At 37.3% G+C, this 16973-nt stretch overlaps 1 protein-coding gene across 1 annotated transcript; it reads left to right on the top strand.

The window, feature by feature from the left end:
- Positions 1-11481: 11481 nt before the first annotated feature.
- On the top strand, positions 11482-14936 carry CXCL8 (C-X-C motif chemokine ligand 8). The gene is made up of 4 exons (XM_058722295.1): positions 11482-11646; positions 12805-12940; positions 13223-13306; positions 13782-14936. Exons 1-4 carry the CDS (start codon positions 11583-11585, stop codon positions 13801-13803), a joined length of 306 nt encoding a protein of 101 aa, XP_058578278.1. The 5' UTR covers positions 11482-11582; the 3' UTR covers positions 13804-14936.
- The last annotated feature ends 2037 nt before the right edge of the window (positions 14937-16973 follow it).

Below are 16973 nucleotides of genomic sequence, written 5' to 3'. Positions count from 1 at the left end.
GCACAGCCATGTTCCCAACTCTGTTACCTCTAAGACTGTCCCTTTGCCTACACTTACCCACATAGCCATTTAGTTAGTTCCTATAGCCTTCAGTCCTTAGCTCAATCTCAACCTCTCAAGGAGGCTTCCCCTGACTCCCCAGTGCTATAATCTTCTCACCCTCTCACCAACCCGACACCCTGAGCCCACTGCCCTGCTCTACTGCTTTTCCCCATAACATTTATCCACCTAAGACACTATTTGGTAGCCATTTCTATTTGTTAATCACTAAGACTTCCCAAGCAACTCGAAAAGTGCTTGAAATACAGAAGGTGCTCTGGAAGTATCTGTTGAATAGATACATAATGGAAAAGTGAAGACTTTTGACATAGGTTTTCAAGTGATAGCCATACAATTTGATGTTTTTGCTTTCCAGCAAATCCTGTAGGCTTGCTTGATTACTTTCTCTTAACAAAATTTTCCACCCCAACCACATTACTTGTTTCACAACAAGTGGTCAATAGTTGCAACTTATCTAAGAGTCATGAGTAAACCAAGTAAGAGGAAATGGTGTCGGGAAAGAGATGATCAACCACAGGAAGCATTTCCTTTCATTCTGGGATGGGAATAGAATCTGATGAGGATTCTGATGGTAACTCACACCATCTGATGGTAACTCACACCATCCTCATGACCTCCAATTCTGGGATTTTTCTTCGTCAAACCCCTTCACCTTAAGGTGACAAGAACCTTGCAAATGACAATTTTTAGTTAGCGTCATTTAAGGGCAAGTACAAATTAAAGTTCTGCTGAATCTGAAGTTTGGGCAAGTATCCTCTCCTGACATAAGTGGTCAAGCATTCCAGAAGAACTTTTCCATGTAGTCCATATGCACTATGCTTCTTAGAATAATACATCAGACAGAGGGACTGTATAGGCAAATTCCCTCATTTTACAAATGAAAAACCTGATGCCTCGACAGGAAGATGGACCAGACCTACTAGATTATGTTGTCCCTGTCCTGCGTTGAATCCACTGAATTGAGACTGTCTTCTCCAACAGTCCAAGCACTCACAGGCAGCAGAGGATGGGGGCAAAGGATGTGTGCTCAAAACCAAGTCTGTAAGACTTACAGCCACGTGAGAGAAACTTCTGAGACAAAACAAAGTCTCTGGACTCTGGACCCTGTTTAGGTTCAAATCCTAATTCTCTCTGCTGCTTGCCAGGTGACCCTCTGCAAGTTCCTTAATCTCCCTGAGTGTGTTTCCTCATTGGTTAAATGGGAATAAATGAGACCATAATATAAAGTTATTTTAAATGTTACAAAAAATAAAACCTATGATGTACTTAGGAACAAGGTCTTGCTAGTGTAATTATGTTTTGAGTTAGGACACTCTGCACTCATTGCTGAAGTCTAAGTACATTAAGTCCATAAAGGAAATGTGTCTTTTTAACTTTTCTCATTAAACTTGGCTTTCCAATACTCGCTTCATTTCTCTTTGGGTCTCTGCTATGTGCTTTTAAGGCCTTGCTTCCCTGGCTGGGTGTGTTATTTCCCCTCTTTCCTGCCCACTTTGCTTATATCTCCAGCTTTGTAGGAGATGGTTCCATGCCCACTCCTACCACTGGGGAAAGGGAAGTGCATGACAAGTTCATCCAGCAGGTTTGGAGTAGATAGGTTTTCCTAAGTTTCAAAATTCAACTAGATTTTAATGGGTGGTGATTTCCTTCTTTCTGTTTTAGCAACCATAAGGAAGAATTCAATTTTGATGAGTAACATCACACAGTTAGGAAAAAGAACACTCTATATGTGGCAAATAGTAAATTATGCTACATGGGAAAATAGATTACCTAGAAACAAAAGGGGCTTGCATCCAGAAATCAGGTAACATAGGGCACAAGATTAAATAGAGTTGATTAAAGAATTATAGCCTTATTCTGCATCAGTTTAGAGAATCCTGAGAGACTGGCCACATCTCTAAGCCCATACACAATCTGAATTATTTCCCAAATTTTTTTTTCATGTTAAAACATTACATATTTTTAAATTACATATCTATTTTGCAAGCTAAAGAAAATTCTGAAAGGTCTAAAATTTTGCCCCCTCCATCAGCCACCTTTTGCCACTGGCATTATCTTTTGAGCAGATTAGCTAAGGAGGTTGCATTATTTGAAAGCAGTATTCAGCTTTCATCTTTTTTGGATTTGGATTTTACTCCCATGGACAGCAAGGAAACCAAAGGTTATTCATACTTGAATTCATATAATATGAGGATTTTCTTTCTCCTCCTAATTCTTGTCCATATCCATCTCCACCATCTCTTTTGGGAACTTCAGGAATTTTTGTTCTGAAGTCTCTGTCCTGGACATATGTAGGGACAGTAAACAGTGGTCAGAAACTATTTCTATTTCAGTTGATGTGGTCTAAAAACAGTAAATTTGAAATTCACTCACTATCCAAGTGTTCTACCTCCACTTTACTCTTTATTGATCTTACTCTTTAAGAATTTTTAATGGTCAGTGAACCTCATGAAACTTAACGTATAGCTTTGTACATTTGGGTTTAAGTAAGCAAAAGGCCCATAACTTTCACTACACTTTCAAGTGATTAAATGGTTAAAATTTTAAAAAGTTAAGAACCACCGAGGCAATACCTAAAAAGAAAGCTGATCTGTTAGGTCTTAGCACATTTAGGGTTAACTAGACCAAACCTGTGGGACACCATTCGCGTTCACTCACTGACTTCTGGAAATACTGTATATCGTCTTTTGGACTCTCCACAGACAGGCTATGGAAAGAAGAGAGCAGCAGAGCCCTTCTCCATCAGTGAAGTCTACTCCCTCACTGGAATTTCCTGCACGCTTCCCTCCGTCCCTTATCCTGCCTGTTGTATTGTAACCCTCACCCCAAGCCCGGAAGCATCCTAAAAGAGTTTGGACGGCTAATTCACCAAAGGAAGAAATTGATGCCTGGCTGAGCTAGTTACTGTTTTATCTATCCACCACTAAATGATAGCATGAACTGAAACTGTAGTTTCCATATTAGATTCTTCTGAGTTCATGTAAATAAAACAATAGACAAAGATAAACATTTTCAGTTCCTGTTGTTGATATTGTTCTATTGGGGAAGGTTCTGAAAATTGGGGAATTTGTAGTTTCATCCAAGAAATGTTTATAGAGTTAAAGATTAAAATAATAAAGGAAACTTTGACAAAAGAAGAAAACTGTTCTTATGAAACTATAACACCTTAATTCAACATTTTCATAACTCCTTTTTCTTCTGTCACTTGACTCAATTGCTTCTGTGACTCTTGTTTACCTCAAGACATTAACACACACATAAGTCCAGTCATTTCTAATATAGCAACTTCCCTTTCTGCCAAGTGATTTCATTTCCTATGATCTTTACTTCACACGAAAGAAACCCTAGTGACAAATAATATATAATTGTTATTTCAAAGATATATTTTATTGTAAACATTAGAATATACAGTCCAAATGGTTTTAATATAAATCTAACAAAGAAAATAGTTGAATAAAATTTTGCTTTATAGATTAAATAAAAAATGACCGTAAGTAAACATTTATGTTTTTTTTTCATACTGAAAGATCTCCCAAGGTCACAATAAATGCCTATTTCCACAATCAGCCTCTTCCTCCAATCCCATCCTTTAAACTCCATCTCAAAATCTCCATGGATTTAGGGGATAGAATTAGAAATGGTACTCAGTCCTTTGTGTATATGAATAGTACTTTTTTTAAAACACACAAATGTAAATTGAATTATTAGGTATAAAAAAGAAAGTTCTGCAAATGGAGGGGGGAAAAAGCAGCTAGGTGTATGCTCGAAGATTTGTTGTGTCAATACATCTTTACTTTTTGATTGGTAAACTTTTACAAAGCGATGTGGTTCTCCCAATCCAGGCAAAGTTAAGTGTGACTTAAGTGACAGATTAGAGGGGAAGAAAACTAGCATTCACTGAGTATCTCCTATGTGGCAGGCACCATTCTTGATGTTTTTTTGTATGTATTTCCTCATTTAACTCTCCCTGTGAACCTATGGAACTGGTGTTATTCTCATTTTTCACACGAGGAAAGTGAGACTCAAAAAAGGTTAAAAAATACTTCTCATGGTTGTTTGGCTGAGAAGTGGTGAAACTAGGCTTGAAGGTCACTTTGTCTTAGTTCAACACCCATGCATACACTTCAGATTAAGTTATTCTGACTTGACATTGCTCAAAAACGATTGCATTTAGCTATTTGATCCTCTAACTTGTCAAGACTGGAAAATGCCTGTTCTTTCAAGGTAGAACACTTTTAGCAGCAACAGCCATCTTTACTTAGCTTTTTTACAAATTGTAAACTGGAGATATTGGAACTTGGAAATGGAACTAAAATGTCCTTGAGGTACTATGGCAGGTAAGTTATGATATTAATAAAGTAGAGATTAATGTTTATTATCTGTAAAAAGTAAAAAAAAAAACGTGTTTTACATCTTTCACTTAACTCTGAGTTTCATTGACTAAAATTTCAGGGGGTAGATATTTTCTATTTGTGATTTAGCATTAATAGCGTTGTAAGTCAACTCATTGATACATGTTCAGCGTTTGTCTATGGTTCTCTTAATCTTGAGGATTGCTGAGCTGGAATTAATTTCTTCAAAAGGAAGATTAGGAAAGGTGGCTCAGATATTAACAGCAGCAACTGCAACACCAGCATAGGGTCAACTTGCTCAAGGTCTCTTGGTTAATAAGTGTTGGACACGGCTCAAACCCAAATTCCTATCACTTCAAAGCACATTCTGCTCTATTACATAAATACAGCTTTTTGGTGGGTAGGTAAGAAAAAATAGCCCTAATTCTAAAATACCTATCTGCAGTGGTGGGGAGGAGGACTCAGATGATTTAACATACCAAAAGACACTCAGTTTTCCTGTGTGGGGAGTTTGATGAAAGAAGTTCTGTATCAGTGTGGAAAAGTAAATACCCATCTTTATGTTAGCTCTTTTTTGAGCTCTTCTCTCTCTTGGATGATAGACTTGGTCCCATGGCTGTGAGATCTCTGGATGCTTTTCTCTATTTGCTAAGTGTTTCCCATGTCTCAGGAGCTGGTTGGAACTTAAATAAATAGCTAAAAGATTGATAGATCTATGAACTCTGCATTCATCCCTAGAGGGTACCAAAATATGTATATTTATGTGCAGCTTTACTAGTCAGTGAAAAATTTCTCTCTACTCCACTTCAAAGTGGCATTTCCTCAAACATGCTGATTAGCCCTTTCCCCTACTCAACACCCCATTTAGTCCCACTCACTATGCAATGACTCAAAAGGAATCCTTTATAAAGGTGGAACAAGACTAGAATTATTCCCACTCTACTCACTTTGTTTTTGTCCATCCTTTTGATGGAGAGTGGAGTTCAAGGACATAATACATCAAAGTTACATTGTGAGAGATGAACAACATTTGCAAAGAGGTAATTTTGCCTTATAAATTAAAAATTAAAAAAGGTTTTCCCCTCCATTAAAAAAAAGTGAGCACCTAGGTTAACTAGAACTCCTGAGCTCAACCTCTAAGGATGATGTCAGGACGCAGACAAGACCCTGAGCCAAAGAAGGAAGGAAATGAGGAGATGAACCAGAGGGAAATGAGGTACTTCTGTAAGTAGGACTCAGCAAAAGTACAAAGGAAGCCCTGAGGGAAAAGTAAAAGAGTGTTTGTAAATCCTTAGAACTCTGAGCTTCTTAGTGGTGTCACTAGTATGATTGGGTCCTAATCATAATGGACTGGTTTACTCATGTCAGTCCGTCCATGTGAGAATATGTCTTCACTGAACAAGCCGGCACTACTGAAGCAGAGACTAGGAATTTTCTTTTAAGATGCAGGTCTTGCTCACATATCTCATCCTGACTCTTCCCTTTCTTCACTCCTACCCTTTTTTTCCATACAATGCTCTACAACTTCTGAAACCCAATAGTCATAGTCTCTTACATCTCATTACCTTGTAAGTACTTGCTTTTCCCTCCATTAGGAAGGCAGTCACTCCTTTTCCCCACCCCTCTGATCTTCCCATCACCCATGTTAGGTCACAGTTGTGAAGCTGTTTCTTCAGAAAACCTCCATTCGTCAATCAAAACTGCATCAGATGTCTTATTTATTTGCTTCCAGATCTTTCCACAATTATCTTTATGGCAACACCCACTGCTGTATTGTACTTGCTTGTGGAACTAAGTATCTATATTCTGCACTAGACTGGAAACTCTGTGAAGTCAGAGACTAGATCTTATTTATATAGTATTCCCAATATGTAGTAAATGAATAGATAAACAATCAAGCTCCAGAAATAGTGGAATTAAAAACAATATTATACTCCATTGAACTGTATTGTTTTGAAACATGTACTTTGCTATAAAAGGTAATATAACTCATGTACTGTTTTGTCCTCAAGTCTTAGGTTGGTTGTAGGAAGAGAAAGAAAGAAACATGACTACAGGCATACCTCAAAGAGTTCAAGTTTGGTTCCAGATCACCACAATAATGCAAGTCAAATCAATTCCTTGCTTTTCCAGTGCCTATAAAAGTTCTGTTTACACTATGCTGTAGTCTATTAAGTATGCAATAGCATTGTGTCTAAAGAATAATGCACACACCTTAATTAAAAAGTAATTTATTGCTAAAAATGCTAACCATCATCTGAACTTTCAGTGAGCTGTAATCTTTTTGCTGATGGAAAGTCTTGCCTCAATGTTGATCTGTTGACTGATCGGGGTGGTGGTTGCTGAAGGTTGGGGTGTTTGTAGCAGTCTCTTAAAATAAGACAATAATGAAGTCTGCTGCATTGATTGACCCTATGAATGATTTCTCTGTAGCATGTGATGCTGTTTGATAGCATTTTATCCACAATAGAACTTTTGTCAGAACTAGAGTCTTTCTTCTTAAACCCAGATGCTGCTTTCTCAACTAAGTTGATGTTATATTCTAAATCCTTTGTTGTCATTTCAACAATCACCACAGCATATTCACCAGAAGTGGTTTCCATCTCAAGAAACCACTTTCTTTTGCTTATCCATAAGAATCAACTCCTTATCCAATCATGTTTTATTACCGAGATTGCAGCAATTCAATCAACATCTTCAGGTTCCACTTCTAATTCTAGTTGTCTTGCTCTTTCCACCACATCTGCAACTATTTCCTCCACTGAAGTGTTAGCCCCTCAAAGTCATCCATGAGGGTTGGATTCAACTTCTTCTGAATTCCTGTGAATGTTGATATTTTGACCTCTTTCCACAGACCACAAATGTTCTTAATTGCAGCTAAAATGATGAATCCATTCCAGAAGATTTTCAATGTACTGTAGCCAGATACACCAGAGAAATCACTCTGTATATAGCCTTATAAGAGGTATTTCTAAAATAATAAGCCTTCAAAGTTGAAATTGCTCCTTGATCTAAGGGTCACAGAATGGATGTTGTGTTAAGCAAGCATACGAACATTAGTCTCATTATACAGTTCCATCAGAGCTTTTGGGTGACCAGGTGAATTGTCAATGAGTGGTACTATTTTGAAAGGAATCTTTTTTTCTGATCATTAGATCTCAACAGTGGGCTTAAATATTCAGTAAACCATGCTGTAAACACATGTGCTGTCATCCAAGCTTTGTTGTTCAGAGACCACAGGCAGAGCAGATGTAGCATAATTCTTAAAAACCGTAGGATATTGAGAAAGCAAATAAGCATTGCCTTTGACTTGAAGTCCTCAGCTGCTTTAGCCCCTAACAAGACAGCCAGCCTGTCTTTTGAAGCTTTGAAACCAGACATTGACTTCTCCTCTCTAGCTAGGAAAGCCCTAGATGGCATCTCTTCCAATAGAAGACTCTTGTCTACACTGAAAATCTGTTATTTAGGGTAGCCACCCTCATGAATTATCTTAGTTAGATCTTCTGGATCACTTGCCGCACCTTCTGCATCAGCACTTGCTGCTTCAGTGTGCACGTTGACGTGGTGTAGATCGCTTCTTTCTTCACACTCCATGAACCGACCACTGCTAGCTCAAACTTCTCTTCTACAGCTCCCTCACCTCTTTCAGCCTTCACAGAATTGAAGAGAGCTAGGGCCTTGTTCTGGATTAGCATTTGGCTTAAGGGAATATTGTAGTTGGTGTGATGTTCTACGCAGACGGCTCAAACTCTCTCCATATCAGCAAAAAAGCTGTTTTGCTTCTTATCATTCATGTGTTCACTTCTAATTGCCTTCAAGAACTTTCGCTTTGCATTTACAACTTAGCTAACGGTTTAGCATAAGAAGCCTGGCTTTAGGCCTATCTTAGCTTTTGACATGCCTGCTTCACTAAGCTTAATCATTTCTAGCTTTTGATTTAAAGTGAGAGAGGTGTGACCTTCATCTCACTTGAATATTTAGAGGCCATTGTCAGATTATTCATTGGCCTAATTTCATAATTGTTGCATCTCAGAGAATAAGGAGGCCAGAGAAGAGAGAGAAAGATGGGGAGTAGCTGGTAGGTGTAGCGGTCAGAATACACACATTAGTGAGTTAAATTTGGCATCTTCTATGAGTGTGGTTGGCAGCATTCCAAAACAATTAAATGGCGACCTCAAAGACCAAGGATCCGCAGGTCACCATAATAAATATAATGAGAAGAAAACATGTGAAATGTTGTGAGAATTACAGTTGTGACACAGAGATAAAAGGTGAGCAAATACCGTTAGAAAGATGGCAGTTATAGACTTTATCTTCAAAAGGTTGCCACAAACCTACTTATAAAAAACACAGTATCTGCAAAACGCAATAAAGCAAAGCATGATAAAACGATGTATGCCAGTACCGGGAAACCAAACATCTTTGGAAAGCACTCAAACATCACATTTCCCTCCCCACTCACTCATTGTGTGGACAAACTCACTGCTTTATTGAGCTTCCTGGGAAATATGAGAGATGTTGAATCAACTGAATTATTTATAAATTGTGCACTTGCCCAGAGTTGGACTGAGTTTTAGTTTTTTTTCTTAGTGTCTCTTCCCTGAGAAAACACAGACTAATCTCTGAGGACTGAAGAAGGATGGAGTCATAAAAAGATGGCTTTGGGGCGCCTGGGTGGCGCAGTCAGTTAAGCGTCCGACTTCAGCCAGGTCACGATCTCGCGGTCCGTGAGTTCGAGCCCCGCGTCAGGCTCTGGGCTGATGGCTCGGAGCCTGGAGCCTGTTTCCGATTCTGTGTCTCCCTCTCTCTCTGCCCCTCCCCCGTTCATGCTCTGTCTCTCTCTGTCCCAAAAATAAAAAAATAAAAAAGTAAATAAATAAATAAAACGTTGAAAAAGATGGCTTTGTAGCCCTAGTGTCCTGAAGAAAAATTCTATGAACTCCCCTTTTGTGCATGTGCTTTTAGACCAGTGTTCAAAAGAGTAAGTTTTGGGACCATCAACGCCACAACTTAGATATATGAACTTGGAAACATTGTGAAGTGTCCTCATCTGTTAAATGAGGACATTATTACTTATCCCACTGCTGTGAGAGTTAATTAATACACCCCTCCCCCACACACACACCCATACTGTCCCTGACATCAAGTAAATTCAAGTGATATTTAAGAAGTTAAGCTGAGATCACTACACAAATCTTTTTTTAATGTTTATTAATTTATTTGTGTGTGTGTGTGTGTGTGTGTGTGTGTGTGAGATAGAGAGAGAGAGAGAGAGAGCATGATGGGGGAGGGGCAGAGAGAGAAGGAGAGAGACAGAATCCCAAGCAGGCTCCACACTGTCAGTACAGAGCCCGATATGAGGCTCGAACTCAGGAACCGTGAGATCATGACCTGAAGAGTTGGACGCTTCACCAACTGAGCCACCCAGGTGCCCCTACTACACAAATCTTTCAGCAAAGGAAGTTTTCTTCCCAACCCACAAATGTTCAAATTCTGAAACATTATTACCCTTGCTCTAATTTTCAATCTTTTTTTTTTTTTTTTGGTCTAAGAATTTAATTTAAATTTTATATCAGTGTTTAAACCAGTTACTGCCTCAAGCATTCTGGAATTCTATAGATTATAAGACTCTCCATATTCCAGATTTTCATTTGAAAGAGCAATTTGAGTGCTAATGCAGTCAGAATTTTATCTGGAGCTTTAATTTTAGCAAACCATAACTGGAACTGATGATGTTTCTATTTTATTGTATTGTTACCTTACATGATGTGAGCTGGTTCAACTGGTCTTTCAGCAACTGATCTTCTTTCAGGAATGCCTCTAAGGCAAATGAGATTTTTAGGAAATCATTATTGGTTGAATATCCTTGCAGTTTGGAAGTGGGTAATCTGACAACAATGAGAAATATAAGTCATAACTCTTGGAATAGGTGAGAATTTACCAGTTCAAAAGTTCAGCTAGGAAGTTTACATATATTAACTTTATGCGACGGGGTGGGGTTATTTAACCCATTTTATAGATACTAGAAACTGGAACTCAGAAAGTTTAAAAGCCACACTAAAATTAGGTGGCTGACCGAGTTTGAACCTGGATGGTTTTTCCACTAAGCATACACGGTTTGCCTTTCCATTAGATACTACTTAATTCTACCCTTATCAAGTAGCCCCAGGGAACCTCTTCCTGGAGCACAGACATATCTTCATTCATGTGTCCTTGAACAATGTTTTTAGGTAGAATGTGCTGTTCTCCTTCATCTTCTCCTTCTTCTTCAACACCCTGCTCACACTGCTTCTGGAATATTCTGTCCTTCTGTCCCTGTTGGAATTAAAATCTCAGTACCACTTGTCTGTTCTGTAATACAGTCAGGTCTTTATATTGCTTTTTTCTTATGACAGACCAAACTCTCTGATAACAAGTACTTAGTCTTGTCTATCTCTAGATCCCCGCACTACTCAAAAGTTACTTGATAAATATTAGTAGAACCAAACTGAAAGGTGCGCCTTTTCATTCTTTCAAACATACATTAGAAAACCAAATCTTTTGAAAACTTGTAATACTCTCCTTGAGAAGAGTAATGGTTTCTGGAAACTTTCCAAAATACGCAGAAAAGGACTTCTCAAAATTGTGTCTCTAATAAAAGTGGTTGTCAAGATTACTTTCTCTATCATTACAGCACCTGTAATTTCCCTAGAAGAATGACCATACCCTAAAAGAGTTATCACAAATGACCTTTCTCTAACAATTGCCAGACGGTACTCCAATGAATTTATTTATAAATAAAAAAGTACATCTGATAAGAATGTGTCAAAGAAGAGAAGCTTGAATGTGTGACAGTTATTTTGAAACATGGTTGAAAATGTTTTTAAATGAAATACATTAAATAATGTTAAAGATCAAATAGAATTTCCATCGTGCCAAAAATCTGATAAGAGACAAGTTCCAGGAGTGGGATGACTCAGGTCTGCTCACAAAGGGCAGGCAGACGGTTGCATATTGTGGAATTTCCTCTGACATAATTCAAGAATGAGGGTGCATATTCTCTGCTGCTGTGAATAATATAAAAAGCCACAGAAGCTCTCCATCCAACACAAGTCCTCTGGGACAGCAGAGCTCACAAGCGTCTAGGACAAGAGCCAAGAAGAAACCAGAACGAAAGCACCTTGCGTCAACATGACTTCCAAGCTGGTTGTTGCTATCTTAGTAGCTTTTATGCTTTCTGCAGCTCTGTGTGAAGGTAAGCATGCCTTTCTGATCTACCAGTTTTCCTGTGTCTAAATGTGATCCTTAGATTGCAAGATTATCCTTCCTGCTTTAATAACATTCTTCTTATTCAAGAAAAGGAAATAATATTTACAGTCATTTCATGTTCAATTGAAGTTTTAATTGTTTAGGCTTGATCTATACAACACTTAGAAAAGTATAAAGCTTGATTAATGTCGACATTCTGTTCCTATCATTCATACTCTGTAGTATGCATACATTTAATTTAAATCTATAATTTAGAGTGTATCTTATTAGAGGCTACAATCACCCATATTATTATTAACTAATATCAAGTATGGTAAATCTGGTAATTTTACTCCTTGTGCTGTTTTAGTGACCAGCTTCAGACAACTATCAATTCCTATTTGGTTTAAAGACACCCTGACAAATTGTAAACCTTTTGGGATCCCTCCTATGAAACAAATGCAGTTAGAAATGTTCATAGCATGTAGTTTCTATATATTTTTTTTTTCTTTTCTGTGAAGCATTAAGGATTTCCCCAAGATATGAGATATCTTTGTGCAACTTACTTATCTATTTTTATTAACTTTTTCTTAAGGCAATTTCTCTGTTGTTGAATTTTAGTTTACATACTGTAGGTAACATTGTGGCATCATAGAAGGTTGCACAATACCAAGTAGAAAAAAAAGTACTGTGAGGATGTCAACATTTCACAAAGGCAACTCCAAGTCTTTATGCGGGAAGTCAATCAATTCTGTCATTAGTGACAGTTTGTTATTTTATTTCATTTTTATTTTAAAAGAGAGATTGAGAATGTGAGTAGAGGAGAGGGGCAGAGGGAGAGAACGAGAGAATCTCAAGCAGGTTCCAGGCTCAGCATCGAGCCAGATACAGGGCTCAATCCCATGGCCTTGGGATCATGATCTGAGCTGAAATCAAGAGTTGGACACTCAACGAACTGAGTCACCCAGGCGCCCCAACAATTTTTTTAATTGAATTTAGGAGCTAGGAGAATATCCAGGCTTCCACTCTGAGAATGAGTTTACTAAAGATGAGATGTTTACCAAACATCCTGTCACTAAATGATCAGTTTGAAATTAAGGAGAGAGTAGCCAGCAGAGCTGTATCTAGGTTGAAATTAATCCTGAATTGATTTTTTTTTTCACAGCTGCAGTTGTGTCAAGAATTAGTTCAGAACTTCGATGCCAGTGCATAAAAACTCATTCCACACCTTTCAATCCCAAATTAATCAAAGAACTGACAGTGATTGACAGTGGCCCACACTGTGAAAACTCAGAAATCATGTAAGTACTTTCAAAAGTGATTAGATATTTTACTCCAGCAAACCTATAATTGAGGAAGGTAGAAGTGTCATACAAAGTTCTAGGTACAGGAACACAGCAGTGGGCAAGACAAGAAAGAAATTCTTTGTCTCCATGACATTTACATACAGTACCTCTCATGTCTCGTAGCTAACGACTTGAACTCAGATTTTATGCCTATATTTCAAGAACCACGACTCGAATTGACAAAGGGATGTCTGAAACACACTAAATACTGATTCAATCATATCTCTGTCATTTCAGTGTAAAGCTCGTCAATGGAAATGAGGTGTGCCTGGACCCCAAGCAAAAGTGGGTGCAGAAGGTTGTGGAGATATTTTTGAAGAAGTAAGTTGTGTTTTGTTTGTTTGTTTGTTTTTAATTTAGATGCTTCATTTATTCTGAGACATACAGTCTAAAAGTTAGCCTCTAATTTTCTTGTTTCTACTGGAAGACTACTCTCTAGGGATCTGCCCCTTTGACTTAACAAAAAAATAGCGGCAATAGTGAGTTTGTTGTTCTCAAGACTGGGAAGACCATCCGTCTGAGTTTGTCAGGGCAAGTCTGGGCTTAAAATGCCGTGCCCTGCATCATTAGTATGGTTCCCTCAGAAGGGTCTCGGTTTGGATGATAACGTATCTGGTCTTTCTATTTATAGAAACAATAGTTTCAACAATAGTTGACAATTAGGACATTGCTAACACACGAATATCTAGGACTGTATTAATTTCCATAGTAAATGTATTTTCAAGAACCATACTCTCCTCCTGGTTCAAATAATGTTAATTTACAAAATTTTGATTTTAATTTTACTTCTTTTCAGAGCTGAGAAACAAAATGCATAAACAAACAAACAAACACATTCTCCATGGTTTCCAAGAATTCTTCAATAAAGATGCCAATGAAACTTCAAGCAAGCAAATTCACTTCAGCACTTCATGCAGTGTGTGGGTCTGGTGTAGGGTTGGTTGCCAGATAAAATAGAGTATGCTCAGTTAGATCTGGAGATTAGGAAAAACAATGAATAGTTTTTTTTTCCAATGTCCCATGACACTGTCCCATGCAATATTTAGACACACTTATATTAAAAATATTATTTATTGTCTACCACAAATTCAAATTTAACTGGAAATCCTGGATATGTTTTGTAGTTATTGTTACATCTTTCAACCTCAACCTGCTGGCCAGGAGACAGGAGTCCCTGTCCTTGTTTCCGTATTTATTCTTCAACTGGAGAAAAAGTATCAGTCACCATCCTACCTCACAGAGACGTGAGGACATGTGGAAGCACTTTAACTTTTTCTCATGTCAGGCGAATTATTATGTGCAAGTGAAACTTGTTTGCTTATTTATTATTTATATATTTATTTAAGACACAAATAGGGGAATCTCTCTGTATAAATTGGGGAAAATGGGAAATGAAGCATTGTTGGTAGGATAGTATAATGACAGTAGTGAATTTTTATTTATTTTGATATTAAATGATGTGACATCAGAGAACTATGTTGATCAAGGGTACCAGATTTAGCAAAATTGAAAACAAACAAGAGACCCAATTAATTTTTATTTCAGATAAACAATGAATAATTTTTTAGTATATGTATATTACTATTTATCTGAAATTGTAATTGAACTAGAAATCCTACTTTTATAGTCCTAGCCTTGTCTTGTCACTGCCTGCCTTGTACTGGGCTGTGTTGAACTGTAAGAATCCTGAATTATAATTGTTTCTCAAAGCAGCAAAAATTCAACAGGCAAAATTAACCGAGTAATTTCTTGCTAGTTAAAACTTATTTATTATGTACAAATGGATTCTTCTAATTTTATTTAAATTATTGTGTTTTTAAACACTGACTTTATTTTCTGACTTGAAGATGCTTTTATGTATTCCCAAAGAGATTTTTTTCCTGCTGTTTTGATGGTGTGGAAATCTAAGTGTAACTATGACACAACTTAAAATAAAACTTATTGCCAAAGTCATCGGGTGTTTGTCTTTCTTGAGTAGTTTTAAAAGTTATTGTTTTATAACTTTTTATATTAAAAATAATATTTTGCATTAAAAGACACAAATGTACTATCAACAATAGCCAAAGTATGGAAAGAGCCCAAATGTCCATCGGTGGATGAATGGATAAAGGACAAGTGGTATATATATACAATGGAGTATTACTCGGCAATCAAAAAGAATGAAATCTTGCTATTTGCAACTACGTGGATGGAACTGGACGGTTTTACGCTAAGTGAAATTAGAGAAAGACAAAAATCATGACTTCATTCATATGAGGACTTTAAGAGACAAAACAGATGAACATAAGGGAAGGGAAACAAAAATAATATAAAAACAGGGAAGAGGACAAAACAGAAGAGACTCATAAATGTGGAGAACAAACATGGTTACCGGAGGGATTGTAGGAGGGGGGGTGGGCTAAATGGGTAAGGGGCACTAAGGAATCTACTCCTGAAATCATTGTTACACTATATGCTAACTAATTTGGATGTAAATTTAAAAAATTAAAAAATTAAATTAAAAAATAATAAATAAATAAATAAATAAAATAAAAGACATAATGCTTGGGGTGTCTGGGTGGCTCAGTTGGTTAAGCGTCTGACTTTGGCTCAGGTCATGATCTTGTGGTCTGTGAGTTTGAGCCCCACATAGGGCTCTGTGCTGACAGCTAGGAGCCTGGAGCCTGCTTCAGATTCTCTCTCCCCTGTCTGTCCCTCTCCCACTCACTCTTTCAAGAATAAATCAACATTAGAGAAATTAAAAAAAATAAAAACTTAAATGCTCCCTGTTAGCATTTTGTATATTATGTGGAACATTACAAACCTTTGTAGAAAAACAGAAATCTTGTCCAGAGTTGGGTTACAAACGGTAGTCTCTTCCATAGAACAACGGAAGTTTTCTCAACTCCTCATTGTATTCCATTTTGCTAATAAAGCTGACTTCATATTTTTAACTAACCAACCCAGGTGTCTGTACAACTTAACACAGCTGAGCACTCAGTGAAAGAGGGAAGTGGATACTCATTACAAAGCACTTCTTAGCTAATTGAGGAGTGAAACTGACACATATGAGATAAAGAAGATTAAATATGATCAAAGACCAAGCATATTTGAAAATAAGTAAAAAAGAAATTCTTCAAAGTAAAAATACAACAATTTGACTGAAATACTCAGTGGAGATGTTTTATAACAGATTAGACACTACTGAAAAGAAAATTAGAGATCCAGGAACTAAAACCAAAGAACTTTATCTGGAAATCATATCCAAGAATTAAAGAGGTATTAATAATAAAAAAATATAATTAAAATCATGGAGGATTGGGGATAAGATCTTACAAATACCTAGTTGAGTTTTTACAGGTGGAGGAGAGAGGAAAGGGTGAGAGACAACAATGAAAGTGACAATGTCAATGGCTGAAACTTTTCCACAAATGATGAAAAATAATAATCCACAGCTTCAAGAAATCCAACTTACAGATGCCTAACTTTACATTTCTACTCAAAAGAGAAGGATCTTAGAGCTTTGGTTCACATTTATCTACCTCCTCACTCATTTACTATTGCTTTGGGGTCTTTTAAGCCCACTTTGTTTGAAAGCTCCACAATGTGGAAGAAGGAAGAAGAGTATTCTTTTATTTTTTCATGCATTGGTTCATACTGCAACTTTTCCTCTGTCATTTTTCTCCTTACAACTACTCAGGTACCTGCAGCTGCCATTCTCTCTGTGGGTCGACATTATCTGTGGTGTGGACCACAAAACCCATTCTTTCTCTCTTCTGATTCCCAATACTCTTGAGCACAAAAGTGTGCAAAATAATAGCATCAATAAGAGATTTATGAGTAATACACAAGAAGCAACCAACTGGAAATTCAACCCTGGTACTCACTGTTCCTAAAAACATTGTTTCTCAAGGTGACTTCTTCTTGCCTGTATTTCTTCTCAGACCGTGTTAGGGGGCCTCTTTTTCCTCAGAGTTCTGCCTAAGTTTCATTTCCACATTCTCCTCTT

Source organism: Neofelis nebulosa, chromosome 3, assembly GCF_028018385.1.
Source record: "Neofelis nebulosa isolate mNeoNeb1 chromosome 3, mNeoNeb1.pri, whole genome shotgun sequence".
Lineage (NCBI taxonomy): Eukaryota > Metazoa > Chordata > Mammalia > Carnivora > Felidae > Neofelis > Neofelis nebulosa.
Note: the sequence above shows the minus strand (reverse complement) of the source record. Positions and strands in the feature narration are given on the sequence as shown.

What these genes read in the sequence shown, in the direction of transcription:
- CXCL8 (XM_058722295.1), top strand. Translation starts at nt 11,583, where the DNA reads ATGACTTCCAAGCTGGTTGTTGCTATCTTAGTAGCTTTTATGCTTTCT. An exon ending in TGTGAAAACTCAGAAATCAT is followed by an intron (nt 12,941 to 13,222) that starts GTAAGTACTTTC and finishes CTGTCATTTCAG; the next exon opens with TGTAAAGCTCGTCAATGGAA. An exon ending in GTGGAGATATTTTTGAAGAA is followed by an intron (nt 13,307 to 13,781) that starts GTAAGTTGTGTT and finishes ACTTCTTTTCAG; the next exon opens with AGCTGAGAAACAAAATGCAT.